Source organism: Saccopteryx bilineata, chromosome 2 (genome assembly GCF_036850765.1).
Source record: "Saccopteryx bilineata isolate mSacBil1 chromosome 2, mSacBil1_pri_phased_curated, whole genome shotgun sequence".
Lineage (NCBI taxonomy): Eukaryota > Metazoa > Chordata > Mammalia > Chiroptera > Emballonuridae > Saccopteryx > Saccopteryx bilineata.
In genome coordinates, this window is record NC_089491.1 from 297,615,996 (window position 1) to 297,631,211 (window position 15,216).

Consider the following 15,216-nt stretch of genomic DNA (forward strand, 5'->3'; position numbering starts at 1 on the left):
TCAATTTTGTTGATCTTTTCAAAGAACCAGCTCCTTGTTCTATTAATTTTTTCTATAGTTTTTCTGTTCTCTAATTCATTTATTTCTGCTCTGATTTTTATTATCTCCTTTCTTCGGCTGGTTTTGGGTTGTCTTTGTTCTTCTTTTTCTAGTTCCTTAAGGTGAGAAGTTAAGTGGTTCACTTGGGCTCTCTCTTGTTTGTTCATATATGCCTGAAGCGATATGAACTTCCCTCTTATCACTGCTTTTGCTGCATCCCATAGATTCTGATATGTCGTATTGTCATTTTCATTAGTCTGTATATATCTTTTGATCTCTGCACTTATTTCTTCTTTGAGCCATTCATTTTTTAAAAGTATGTTGTTTAGTTTCCACATTTTTGTGGGATTTTTTTCCTCTTTTTTGCAGTTGAATTCTAGTTTCAAGGCTTTATGATCAGAAAATATGCTTGGTACAACTTCAATTTTTCTGAATTTGCTGATGTTGTTTTTGTGGCCCAACATATGGTCAATTCTTGAGAATGATCCATGTACACTGGAGAAAAATGTATACTCAGTCACTTTGGGATGAAATGTCCTGTAGATGCCTATCATATCCAGGTGTTCTAGTGTTTTGTTTAAGGCCACTATGTCTTTGTTGATTCTCTGTTTGGATGACTGATCTAGAGCCGTCAGCGGTGTATTGAGGTCTCCAAGTATGATTGTATTTTTGTCAGTTTTGGTTTTAAGATCAATAAGTAGCTGTCTTATATATTTTGGTGCTCCTTGGTTTGGTGCATATATATTAAGAATTGTTATGTCTTCTTGATTCAGTGTCCCCTTAGCCATTATGAAATGGCCATTTTTGTCTCTGAGTACTTTTTCTGTCTTGTAGTCAGCATTATCCGATATGAGTATTGCTACACCTGCTTTTTTTTGGATGTTATTTGCTTGGAGTATTGTTTTCCAGCCTTTCACTTTGAATTTGTTTTTATCCTTGTTACTTAGATGAGTTTCCTGTAGGCAGCATACAGTTGGATTTTCTTTTTTAATCCATTCTGCTACTCTGTGCCTTTTTATTGGTGAGTTTAATCCATTTACATTTAGTGTAATTATTGATACTTGTGAGTTCCCTATTGCCATTTTATATCTTGCTTTATGTTAGTTTTGCGTCTTGTTTGATCCTTCTCTTTCGTTTTTCTATCTTTTGTTTTTATTTGGTTGTATTCCATACATCTTTCCTCTGTTGCTATCTTTTTTATCTCATGTGCTTCTGTGGTGGTTATTTCAATGGTGGTTACCTTTGAGTAATGAAAAGGGTCCCTACCCTGTTCATTGTAGCGAACTATTTTGTGAGTACTTTTGCACTCCATCGTCCTTTGCTACTGTTAATCTCCGTCTTCTCCCCCTCTTTCTTTTTGTTGTTGTCACATTTTAAATTTGGTTTTATTGTGTTCTTCTTGGAGCTTTTACTTGTGGCTCTGTTTTTTTTTGTTCTTTGTATCTGATTGGAGAACCCCCTTTAGTAATTCCTGGAGTGGGGGTTTTCTGATGATAAATTCCCTCATCTTTTCTGTATCTGTGAATGTTTTTATTTCTCCTTCGTATTTGAAGGATAGCTTTGATGGGTATAGTATTCGTGGCTGAAAGTTCCTCTCTTTCAGGACTTTAAATATTGGGGTCCACTCTCTTCTAGCTTGTAGAGTTTCTGCTGAGAAATCTGATGATAATCTAATGGGCCTTCCTTTATATGTTGTATTCTTCTTTTCCCTGGCTGCCTTGAGAATTTTTTCTTTGCTGTTGGTTTGTGTCAATTTCATTATGATATGCCTTGGAGTAGGTTTGTTGGGGTTAAGAAAACTCGGAGTTCTGTTTGCTTCTTGAACTTGAGGCTTTAGTTCTTTCCACAGGCTTGGGAAGTTCTCATCTATTATTTGTTTGAGTATGTTCTCCATTCCATTTTCTCTCTCTTCTCCCTCTGATATACCTATTATTCTTATGTTATTCTTTTTGATGGAGTCAGATAATTCTTGTAGGGCTATCTCATTTTTTTTAATTTTTGAGTCTCTTTCTTCTTCTCTCTGTTGTGCCTCAAGTTGCTTGTCTTCTATTTCACTAATCCTCTCTTCTATCTGACCTGTTCTATTAGCTAAGCTTGTTATTTCGTTTTTCAGCTCGTGAATTGAGTTTTTCATCTCTGTTTGATTTGTTTTTATAGTTTCAATTTCCTTGGACATATATTCTTTGTGTTCATTGAGTTGTTTTCTGAGCTCCCTAAATTGCCTTTCTGTGTTTTCTTGTATATCTCGGAGGATTTTTAGGATTTCTATCTTGAATTCTCTGTCATTTAGCTCCAAGGTTTCCAATATATTAAATTTTTTCTCCATAGATTTTTCCTCATCTAGCTGTGTTACCTCTCTTTCTTTTGTATCCATGATATTCGATTTTCTCTTCCTTAATGGCATCTGAGGGTGGTTTTGTTGATAGTATTAATGAGATTTAATAAGGAATAAAAAGTTAAAAAAAATAACAATAAAAAAATAAAAAATCGAAAAGAGTTGTTTTTTTTTTAAAAAATTAATAATGAAATAAAGAAAAATAAAATAAAAATTAAAAAAAAGGAAATTATTCCCTTCCTCCTTTTTTCCTCTCCTCTCCTCTCCCCTCTTTTTTGAGAAAATCTTGTGGTGGACTGTGAATTATAACAAACAATGCCTGTGATGGAGGGCCTGAATTGGGGAAAAGTAATAAAGGGGCAAAAAAAAAAAAAGAAAAAAGAAAAAAGAAAAAAAAAGAAAAGAAAAAAGAAAAAAAAAGAGCGTATGGACCCACAAAAAGCAAATAAGGAAAAAGTTTGGGTGAAGAATGAAATGATTTGCTTTTAGGTGTTGGTTGTCTAAGAGTTATGATGAGAGGAATAAGAGGAAAACGGAAAAATGGGGGGACAAATTAAAAAATTACTATTGTATTTAGTGGAACAAGAACTAGATAATATGGAGAGCCAGGGATGAGAGCACTGCTAGTGAGTTAAAAAGGTGAAGTAAAAACCCCCCAAAATGCCACAAACATAGGTTTGAGTCCCAGATAAGATAATTTGTTTGTTATTGAGGTTTGAATGAGAGGAGATGTAAAGGAGAAAGGAAGAAACTAATATAGAGGGAGAAAAGAAAGAGAGAGAAAAAAAGAGGTAACCACTAAAAGAAGAAAAAAGAAAGGAGAGAGAGAGAGTTAAGGGTTTTGGAGTGCAACCCTCATAGAGAGAAAGGAAGAGAAGAGAAAAGATAATGGGAGATGTAACACTTATGGGTAGTGTAGTTCAAGGAGAGGAGAGAGTAAGACCAGTAGAGAGTTAATCGGCCAAATTGGAGGAGGAAAAAAAAGTCTCAAGAATGAAGATAAGAGAAACGAACAAATATAATAAAATGGAATAGGTTATAAAGTCTGCAGATTATTCTTGATTTTGAGAGGTTATCTTCTTGCTTTTTCTTTTCTCTCCCTCTTCCTGGTCGGTGACTCTGTACCCCGGGTTCTGCCCCTTTGGCACGCTCAGGTAGAGGTTTGCAGTTGATAAGTCTCTATGGCAATGTCATGTATTGTGCTTTAGTCTCGTTGGCAGTCGAGGCTCAATAGCATTTATAGGCTCCGACAGTGAGAGAGTCCGTGTTCCTGGAGCCTTTCTCCTAGTCTTTCCTTCCTTAATTAGTAGCCTGATAATCCAGCTATGGGGTTGCTGCTGCCTCTGTCTGGATAGTAAGAGGCTCAAAGAGCTGGCAACTCCCCACTCTATTTCCACTCAGCACAGGGCTCTGGGTAAGGCTCAGTCAGTCAGAGCTGCTAGCATAATCAGGCGGGCTTTCTGCCCACTCAAAGACCTCTGGCTCTGCCACTCTGTCCGGTAACACAAGCGGGCGCCCACTTCCGGGGCGCTTGGAGGAAACTCTCACTCACTGTCTGCGACCAGGATATCCGGCCAGCAGTCTCACGCTCTGAGTGAAACCCCCAACCGCAGGGAAAAGTTGTAGCGTTGGAATTGGCTCTCGCTCCGTCCCTGTGCGCGGCTTTTGCAAGGCGCTGGGGTGGCTCGAGATTCCGCTTTGGCCCACACAAAGGCCCCTGACTCTGCCCCTCTGTGCGATAACACGGGCGCGCACTGCCGAGGCACTCGGAGGAATCGCTCACTCCTTATCTGCGCGCGCAAACCAGGATATGAGGCCGGCCACGGTTCCCTCTGAGTGAAACACCCTCCAGCACGGAAAATCTCCACCGTTGGAATTGAGTCTCGCTCCGTCCCCGTGCGCGGCTTTTGCAAGGCGCTGGGGCGGCTCGAGATTCCGCTTTGGCTCACACAAAGGCCCCTGACTCTGCCCCTCTGTGCGATAACACGGGCGCGCACTGCCGAGGCACTCGGAGGAATCGCTCACTCCTTATCTGCGTGCGCAAACCAGGATATGAGGCCGGCCGCGGTTCCCTCTGAGTGAAACACCCTCCAGCACGGAAAATCTCCACCGTTGGAATTAGTTCTCACTCCCTCCTGTGCGTGGCTTTCCCAGGAAGAAATTCTCGCCCACTAACTGCGCACCGACCAGGAGACCGGGTAAAATGGCCGCTCTGCTTTTCTTTCTTTGTTTGGGTTTGGCGCAAGTGTTAGCTTGTATTGCCCGGGTTGCCACAGGATCAGATTTTCCTCGGCTTGGATCTCTGTGCCACAGCCTGGTTCGGCCATTTGTGCTGCGGCGGCCTGGATCTATTCACCCCCTTTGCCCGCCTCAGTTTCTATATTCACAGTTACCAGAGAAAGCCGCCCTGTTTAGGTTAGTGAGGAAGGAGGAGCATTTCTTACTCCCTATTTCCTTCGGGGTTTGGTTATATATTTAGCCAATTTTTCACTCAATCATACCTTTGGGTGTATTGCGAAGCATCTGGAAGCTCCAAGTATAGGTTTTTCTGTTTCTGGTTGAAGATCTTGTTGAGTTTTGGGGGAGATTTATCGGTATCGCTTCCTACCCCGCCATTACTCTGACGTCATCCTCCAGTAATCTACTTTTTAAAAAAGACTCTCTTACCTCACTTCAGTCATAGCTAGTTCCAAACCTTGGTGGGTTTAAGGAGAGGTGAAGGAGGAAAGTCTTTTTGGTTAACTGAGTTAACTTCTGCCCTTTACCCCAAAGCGTTCCCACCTCTGCTCCTCTTTTCACTCCTAAGGGAATAAATTCCATGTGTGAATGTTGACCATGTCCCTCCTCAGCCGGCCATACCCACCCAGTTCGCTTCATTTTATTGCTGAATTGTATTCTTTTGTATGAGTATACCACCATGTGTTTATTCTGCTGGTGGTGGACACATACTGTTGTTTTGTTTGACTATTATAAATAAAGCTGATATAAACAAGTTTTTTGGTAAACATATGTGGAATTTCTAGGTTGTAGGGTAGGTAAATGTTTAGTTTTATAAGAAACTACCTGGCTTTTTTCCAAAATGGTTGTTATCATTTTACATTCCCGTAGCAATGTATGAGCATTCTGGTGGTTCCACATCCTAGTCAATCAACATTTTGTGTTGTTAGTCTTTTAAATTCTAGCCATTCTGTTGGGTATAGAGGGGAACTCATTGTGTATTCCACTGTTTTCTGACTCTCTCATTCATGCTGAGATTGCTAATGTCTGCATCATTTACATTTTTTGAAGCTAATCTAGTTTTTCCTATGGTAGCTTTTAAGATTTTGAAACTATTTATTTATTTTTATTAAATTTATTTAGGGTGCATTGGTTAATAGGGCCATATACATTTCAAGTATACATTTCTATGATACATAATCTGTATATTGCACTGTATGACCACCACCAAACTCAAACCATCTTTTGTCACCATGTATTTGGCCCCCTTTACCCACCTACTCCTTCCCTCTGGTAACCACTATACTGTTGCCTGTGTCCATGAGTATCAGTTTTATATACAACATATGAGTGAAGTCATGTAGTTCTTAGCTTTTCCTGATGGATTTATTTCTCTTAGCATAATATTCTCAAAGTCCATCCATGTTGTTGCAAATGGCAGTATATCATCTTTTCTTATGTATTCCATAGTATATATGTACCACATCTTCTTTATTCAATCCTCTATCAAGGGACACTTTGGTTGTCTCTATGTCTTGGCCACTGTGAATATGCTGTGATGAATATAGGGGTGCATCTATTTTTGCAAATAAATGCTTTTGAGTTTTTGGGGAGGAACCCAGGAGAGGGATTGCTGGGTCATATGACAACTCTATTCTCAATTTCTTGAGGAACCACCATACTGTTTTCCACTGTGGCTGTACCAGTCTACATTCCTACCAGCAATGAATGTGGTTTTCTTTTTCTCCACAACCTCTCCAGCACTTTTTACTTGTTTTGTTGAAAATAGCCATTCTAACAGGTGTGAGGTGATATCTCGTTATAGTTTGTTTTTCTATTGATGTTTAGAGAGAGAGGAAGAGAGAGAGAGAGAGAGAGAGAGAGATTGATTTGTTATTCCACTTATTCATAACGTCACTGGTTGATTCTTGTATGTGCCCTGACCTGGGATGTAACATGCAACCTTGGCATGTTGGGACAATGTTCTAACCAACTGAGCTATGTGACCAAGACCTCATTGTAGTTTTGATTTGCACTTCCTTAATAGCTAGTGAAGTTCATCTTTTCATTTATCTGTTGGCCATTTATATGTCCTCTTGGGACAGGTTTCTGTTCAGGTCCTCTGTCCATTTAAGAAAATTATGTTTGTTTGGTGTTGAGTTGTATGGAATCCAGTTCTAGTTTCCCTGCCATGAATGGGGCCTGTGTTCGCAGCTTATATCGCCACACAAACACTTTATATATTTTGGATATTAACCCTTTTTCAGAGTTTTTGTTTGCAAGTATCTCCTCCCATTTTGTCAGTTACCTTTTTGTTTTGTTGTTGGTTTCTTTTGCTATGCAGAGCTTTTTAGTTTGATATAGTCCCATTCATTTATTTTTGCCTTTGCTTCTTTTGTCTTTGGGGTCAGATTCTCTATCACCAAAGTCCATAATATTTTCTCTTTGCCTTTTACACTCTGACATTTCACTGCAATCTATCTAGATCTGGATTTGTTTGTATTCAAGTATCCTCCCTTTTCAATTTGAGAATTTCTTTAATTCTGGGAAATTCAATTGTTTAAATCTGGGAAATTTTCATTATCCCTTTAAATATTGCCACATGCTTGTTGTATACCTCAAGGGATTCCTTTTAAACATATGCTTGAGGCTTTCACTGTATCCCTTTATCACTCGCATTTCCTTTCTATTTATTTTTCTAGACTATGCCCTGCAATTTCCTTTCCACTTAATCAGGTCTAGACTAATATTTAGAATACCTTTGGAATTTTTATTTCCATGAATATTTTATTAATTTTTAATTCATTTTCAAAATCAGCCTGGCTTTTTTTTTTTTGTTTAATGTCCTTTTTTCACTTTAAGGATTAAATTTCTTTCTTATTCTCTGAATATTTCAAAACATGCCTTAGAGTCTCTTTAAAATTGCTCCAGTATGCATTATTCATCAGTTGTCATTTTCCCCCCAATTTTTTATTTAGCCTCATTTATGATGTTGAGCTCTTTTAAATATAATTTGTAATTAGGTCTCTATGCTCAATATTGGGGGGAACTTTTATCAGTCAGACTTTAACGTGTACTGGTTGATATAGGTTTTTTCCTATGCGGTAGCTCCTCATCGGTTTCTCACAAGGTTATATGAGATTTCTCTTAAATTTCATGGCCCAGGGTTCCCACACTGGGAGGGTAGTTGGGATAATTTCATCCTATGTACATGGTAGTCTTGGTCCAGGAGTGCTGACTTCCGAGGGTAACTGTTTCTGCCCACGTTCTGGACAAGCTGAGAGCTGGGGCTGCTAAGTCCTATTTCTTCAGGCTCCACTCTACCAGGAATCCAGTTCTAGTTTCCCTGCCATGAATGGGGCCTGTGTTCGCAGCTTATATCACCACACAAACACTAAAACTGCAGCCCCTAACTTTCATTTCATTTGGGGTTCTACTCCCCCATCACACTCCCACTAACTGCTGTGAATTCTTTCCTGATTTATTTATTTATTTATTTGTTTGTTTGTTTATTTCTTCCTTTTCCAAGTGAGAGTATAGGAGATAAAGAGACAGATTTTTGCATGAACTCTAACTTGGATCTACCCAGCAACCGTGTTCTGGGCAGATGCTCTGGCCATCTGCATAACGGACCCATTTTTAGCACCTGAAGCAGAGACTGCACAAGCCACCCTCAGTGCCTGGGTCAAAGCACTTGAATCAATTGAGCCATGGCTGTAGGAGGAGAAGAGAGAGAGGGGTGGGGAGGTGGAGAGATGCAGAAGCAGATGGTCCCTTTTCATGTGCCCTGACCAGGAATCGAACCTGGGACATTTATACACAAGGCTGATGTTTTACCACTGAGCCAAACAGTCAGGGCCTCTTTCCTATTTTTGACATCTGAAATTTTCCTTTTCTTTTTTCTTTTTTTAGCTTGAAATATATTAAAGATATATATTTTTGTGTTTTTGGTGTTTTTTTTTACAAAGATAAAGAGAGAGTCAGAGAGAGGGATAGACAGGGACAGCCAGATAGGAACGGAGAGATGAGAAGCATCAATCATTAGTTTTTTGTTGCACATTGCAACACCTTCGTTGTTCATTGATTGCTTTCTCATATGTGCCTTGACCATGGGCCTTCAGCGGACTGAGTAAACCCTTGCTTGAGCCAGCGACCTTGGGTCCATGCTGGTGAGTTTTTGCTCAAACCAGATGAGCCCGCGCTCAAGCTGGCGACCTCAGGGTCTTGAACCTGGGTCTTCAGCATCCCAGTCTGACGCTCTATCCACTGCGCCACCACCTGGTCAGGCTAAAGATATGTTTTAAAACAACTTATCTGGCATTTGTTTATATTTGACTACTTAGCTCAGTCTGCCATCACAATTTCAAGTTTCTACTTACTTGTTAAAGCCATTGTAATTGGCTTCTTCACCACTACTCTATTGAAAATGTTTCTATCCATTATATCCAGTGGGCATTTCCCAGTGTTTACAGTGTGCAGCCCGTGATGCAGTTCTTCACTCTTTCCATTTAAAAACTCTCCCCCTCTGAATGTCTACGAAACTGCTTCTCCAGGTTGCCCCTACTTTCACACCACTCCTTTTCAGCCTCCTGTGCGGCTATAAGCTGGTGACTTCCAACCTCTGCCTCCACCCAGATGTTCTTCTTGGGTTCTACACCTGTGTATGCAACTTCTTACTCGATATTTCATTACATTGTCCCTCAGGCATCTCAACCTTTAAAAAACTGAATTTAGCCTGACCTGTGGTGGCGCGGTGGATAAAGTGTCGACTAGAATACTAGAGGTCGCCGGTTCAAAGCCCTGGGCTTGCCCGGTCAAGGCACATATGGGAGTTGATGCTTCCTGCTCTTTGCCCCTTCTTTCTCTCTCTCTCTCTCTCTCTCTCTCTCTCTCTCTCTCTCTCTCCTTTCTCTCTAAAAATGAATTAAAAAAATCTCAAATAAAATTGAAAAGAGTGAATTAAAAAAAACAAAAAAACCCCTGAATTTAATTTTTCTAAAAATTATTTTAAGAAGAGAAGCAGAGTATTATTTTTATTGATCATGAACATCAAAGGAAATATTTTACACAGATGTAGAAGAATAGTGGTTTGGATATGGTAATGGGGAACTGGATGGATTCTCACCTCAGTTTCTGGCTTCTAGGTACATGGGCCTTGGCAGATGAATATCTTCCAAAGGAGCGGGATCCATGGGACTTCTAGGCCTTCGGGAGAGTGAAATCTCAGTTGAGAGGAGGCAGGAGAGTCTTCAGTGAAAAGATGGAGCTGGACTTTAGTTTATTGACACGGAAAGCAAGAGTTAGAAGGCACAATTGAGGGAGGACTATAGCTGAAAGGAGAGAAGCCGTAGAGAAGCTAAGCACTCACTAAATGTTTATTGTGCTTCTTGAGGGCAGGTGCCAATCATAATCCTTGTTTCCCCATTAGAATCTAACCCAGTGTCTGGTGTATGCTAGACTGAGCAAATGTTTGTTATAATAAAATGAGACGGTTGTAAATGGCTTTTAATTGTGTTTCATGAGTGAGGATGTGGTTCAAGATCCTGTTCCCTTTTGATAAGAGAAAATGAGAAAGAAGGATAATAGCTTTGGGCATTTAAAAGGATATAACCCAATTTCACAGACATTTAAAAATGCCTATTGGTTAGTCATAGTTGAGTGTAATATCACATCAGGCATCCTTTCCCCCCAGTCAATTTGATTAATGGAGTATGGTTCTCAATGAGGCGGATGCTCTTCCTTCTCTCAGCACTTGTGGGAGATATCTATAATACAGAACAGGTCTGTATGTAGATGGATTTGGCCTGTCCAGCTCTCTTTCTATAAATCTATTAGAAAAATTTTGTTAACAGAAATGACATATTCTAAATAATAAGTCAGCCATTGGGTTATAGAAGCTGAAATTTCCCATGATGCCAGTTCTCCCTCTTTCTGGTATTTCACTTATGTTGGTTAAGTGGGTGAAGTCACCTCTAGGTTCAATTTCTCCCAATGATGCTAATGGTTTGTTAATGATGAAGTGTCCCTGCTTGCCCATTATAGCTCCCACCTAAAACTCATTGACAGTTTTCCTCTGTGTGACTGGTTTTGGGTTTCTAAAATGCCATCTATACCCAATAAAAGGTTAAAAGGAATAAAAGGAAAGAACGTAATTCCTGTCTTTGCACGATGCCATTCACTCCCTCTTGCACGTGGCATTGTCTTCTTCATTTGGCATTTTTCTGTTGCTGTTGAACATCATATTTGATTGTCTCTGGGGTTCTTTTCCCAGGTAGTATGCAGACGTCAGTCTCCAAGCTCTTTCTGCAGCAGTAGGCTTCCATTGCTTTCAATTCCTCCTCTGAACTCACTAATTACAGCACAGCTTAATCACATTTATGAGAACAAAGATTGGTAAAGTTTATCTTTGTTTCAAGGAACTTGCCATCTATTGTGTGATATAGACATAAACACATGTTGTGATTGGGGTAAACAAAATATGGAAGGAGGACAGGAGGAGAGCCACTGAGGAGGAAGAGAAACTAGAAACAGAAGAACAAAGTCGCACAAGTTTTTGAGACACAGTAGCTTTCTTGACAGAAGTTCTAGTAGTTGTAGAGACTTTCTGCAGGGAGGGACAGAGGCAGTTTAATCAGAACTCTTGTTACAGTTATTTAAAGTTATCCCTTTAAATGAAAAGTGGTTTTTGGCCCTAGCTGGGATGAGAGGCACTCAGGAAATGGAACATCATCCTGGCATGCCAAAGTCACAGGTTCACTCCCTGATCAGGGCACATGTGAGAAGCAACCAATGAGTGCACAACTAAGTGGAACAACAAGTTGATGTTTCTCTCTCTCTCTCTTTCTGTCAAATCAATGGAAAATTTAAAAAAAATAAATGAAAAGTGGTTTTGTCCATTATGTAAAAAACATGGGTGATCTCAACTGATTTGCCAAAGCACATTGGTGTATTGTGAATCCTTCACAATTGCGCTATCAAATTTTGATAAATTTGGCCTGACCAGGCGGTGGCGCAGTGGGTAGAGCGTCGGACTAGGATACGGAGGACCCAGGTTTGAGATCCCGAGGTCACCAGCTTGAGCATGGGCTCATCTGGTTTCAGCAAAGCTCACCAGCTTGGACCCAAGGTCGCTGGCTTGAGCAAGGGGTTACTCAGTCTACTGAAGGCCCACGGTCAAGGCACATATGAGAAAGCAATCAATGAACAACTAAGTGTTGCAACGAAAAACTGATGATTGATGCCTCTCATCTCTCTCCATTCCTGTCTGTCTGTCCCTATCTATCCCTCTCTCTGTCTCTATAAAAAATTTTTTTTTGATAAATTTGTAAGATCAAAGTTTGATCTGAGATTCCTACATCATAGCAATCTATCTCAGACAGAACTGTAAGTGGAGCAGGATCTGGAAATGAACATGGGGTAGGAAAGAGAAGGCAGCAAGTAGCATAAATACTGTCAAACAAGCCCCAAGGTGGTACGTTTACTGAACACATGCCACCTGGGCCTATGAATATCAAAGAAAATATGGACAGGGCAGAACACAACCCTATTCCCACAATTATTTAGCATTGAAGGTCGGCCAAGGGAATGGGGGAACAGCTGAATGCTTTCGTAGATGCTATGAGATGCTGTCACACTGAGTAGTGATGGTAGTTAAAGATTGCTGACTTTTTAGTGTTGTTTTAGGATTTTTAATCTCTTCAAGTGTGCCACTAAAAATTATAGTATTCTAAATGGTACACACACACATACTTACACACAGGATGTGTGCGAGAACCACTGTTGTACTTATACTTAAAATTAAACTGGAAGATCATGTTCTTGTTCCCTTTTCTTATCAGGCAGCTCACCAAGGTTTTAGACTTTCTCATCTCAAATAAATATTATCTGTTCCCTTTTTATTTGAGCCACAGAACATAAGAGCTCATTAAAATCTGAGATATTTTATTAACTCTCTATGACAGCCCCCCCCTTTTTTTATCTTTCTTTCACAAGCGAGACTGTGAAGTTTGCTTGATGAGTTTTTAATATTGTCATGAAAAACCTCCCCTTGGGCATGTTTGTGCCGTAGATAACATAACCTTAAAACACTTATTTAAATGAATTTATTCAAATGAGGTGAGCAGACATCACAGAACGAGTTTGGCACCAAATACATTTCAGAGTAACTTTTCTTCAACCACAGTTTCTTATCTCATTTGTAATAGAACAAAGAACCACTAGAAGGAGCTAAGGATTAAGAAATCACAGCTCTCAATTGGGTGACTGATGTGCCAGGCAGAATGTTACCATATGGAAGAAGTGTATCATTGCTTTCAAAGCCTATGAAGTCTTACTTAACTCTGCTAAAGCAGTCAGTTTATGTTATGTCTACACAAGATGAGACAAAGGGTGATGTTTGGAATGGCCCAATTTATTTAGTCACTCTAATGATGTTTGACCTTGATATAACACTTTAGAATTTAGAGTACATTATGCAATTTAGAGTACATAATTACATTTGATCTTCACAGCAACTCAGAGATTGGTGAGCAAGAATTGGTTCTACTTTTGATATTAATACACTTAGACAGGGTAGCTGCAATATGATAATAGAGTATGTCAGGACAGTTTATCTGTACAACTGAGGTTGCAGGCTTAGGTTTTTATTCTTCTTTCATTTTAATGTCGACTGTTGACCCAGCCTGGAATAAACTAGAAAACTATCAACTCATTTCTTTTGTGGGGCATAGACTTGGTCTCTGGCCACACCCAGTGGGGATATATGGTAAAGGGTCAGGCAAAGTGTGTGTACAGGTAGACATCTCCCCAAATCAGCAGACAAAGAAGGGTGGTCTGACTTCTTGCCCAGAAACTTTTGGTGTATGTGATTCTTCTTATACAAGGGCAGGTGTAAAGACCGGCACCTTATCTTGTACAGTGTAGACTGTCCTTCAAGCCAAGGTTGCCCTTATTAATTGTTAAATGTTAGGGAAGCTGCCCACCTCACACTACCCCTTACCCTAAGCATTTGCCCTCAGAAACAGGTGCTTCGTTTTGCCATTTGCCAGTTTGTTCCTGTTTCCTAACCTTACACGCTGATCCTAACAGTCCGTGCTTCAGCTAAAAAAAAAAAAAAAAAAAAAAAAAAAAAAAAAAAAAGTTATGTATATAGTCATATATTTTCTTGGCTTTCTGGTAAATATTTGTTGGATAAGAACAGAAATCATATCAGTCAACAAATTTATCAGACGCCCAGAGCCTGCATTTGGCTTTTGATTATCTTTAAAAACAACTCAAGGTATCTCATCTGGAGCTCAGTCAGTCACTCTTCAAGTCTGACCTCCTACAACACAACTTCATTAATTTACTGGTACAACACTGGTTTCAAAATCAAGGTGGAGCAACTTTTACAGATAGGCATAGAAAGCCTAGGGGGAAGAGGAAGGTGTTCTAAGGGCGTCAGAGGTCCCAAGGGCTCCTGCCTGAAACAGAGCAAAGGAAGAGAGTTACATCATCACGGACCCGCAGGACTTGGGGAGACTTTGTTGGCAGGGAATCCACCAGCTAGCTGCTCACGCTGCCCTCCTCTCCACCCAGCCCAAGACGCACTGAACGCAATCCCCGGCTGTGCCCAGAGGGTGGCGCTGCCAACCCAGCCTTGGCCCACAGCGGGTCGCCACCTCCTGGCCGCGGCGGGACCCCGGCTCGGTCTCCCGTAGGCCCGCTGGGGACACGCGCCCGGTAGGGGGCGCCACCAGCCCAGGCGCCGCGGCTCCCTCCGCCCACCCGGAGGCGGCTGCGGCGAGGCGAGCCCCGCGCGAGTGCACTGCCAGGCGGGCCGCAGGGAGCGAAGCGCGAAGAGGGCGCGAGGGTGGCAGCGGGAGGGAGCCGCCGCCTCTGAGCGCCTGGGTCCCCGTGGGGCGCATGGAGCGCTTCGAGCCGGGATCGCACGCGGGCCCCATGCCCCGCTTCCTGCTGCCGTGAGAAGCCGCCCGGGACGCCCCCGACTCCGAGCTGCGGGGGGCGGGGGGATGACCATGGCCGGAGGCAGGAGGGGACTGGTGGCCCCGCAGAACACGTTTCTGGAGAATATTGTCCGGCGGTCCAATGGTAAGAGGTGCATTCGGGTTTCAGTCACCCGGGCTTTTCATCCGTGCCTTTATTGCAGTCGCATCCCGCCGCTCGGCGCCAGCAGATGCAGCAGAACCCGGAGCTCCGTTGGGAGCCGCGGCACGGGCGCCCCGGCTGCCACCTGGAGGTTGGGAAAGGTGGGCAGGGCGGGGCGGGGTCTGATGGGCCCCCATCCCGAGAGGAGAGGTCCCCTGGGGACGTCCTGTGGGCCTTTCTCCCACCTTCTCGGTCTCCTCACCAGACAGCGTAACAGCTGATGAGCAAAGTACTGGGAAAAGTGATGGGAAGCCAGCCGCAGCAGGAGCGGCCGCGCGTCCCCCATCGGAACAGCCCACCCTCCGCGAAGGCTCTGGAGCGCTCCAGCTGCTGCCCCCCGCGGCGTCGCCTCCCCACAGGGGGCGCCAGCTGTGGAGATCGCCAGCTCTGGCCGCCTCCGCCTTCACCCCAGCGCCCGCAAGTCCTAGGTGTAGGGACGCAGGAATTTAGGGACATGCTGCAGGCTGCCGGATCTCACC

General features: G+C 42.1%; 1 protein-coding gene across 2 annotated transcripts in view; it reads left to right on the forward strand.

The window, feature by feature from the left end:
• Window positions 1–14,578: 14,578 nt before the first annotated feature.
• The window catches only part of KCNH1 (potassium voltage-gated channel subfamily H member 1), a 348,411-nt gene continuing 347,773 nt past the window's right edge, over window positions 14,579–15,216 (forward strand). For both annotated transcript variants that reach the window (XM_066255144.1, XM_066255141.1), the window contains exon 1: window positions 14,579–14,680. In XM_066255144.1, the coding sequence (XP_066111241.1) occupies window positions 14,602–14,680 (79 nt within the window). In that variant the 5' untranslated portion in view covers window positions 14,579–14,601. The remainder of the gene's footprint in view (window positions 14,681–15,216) is intronic.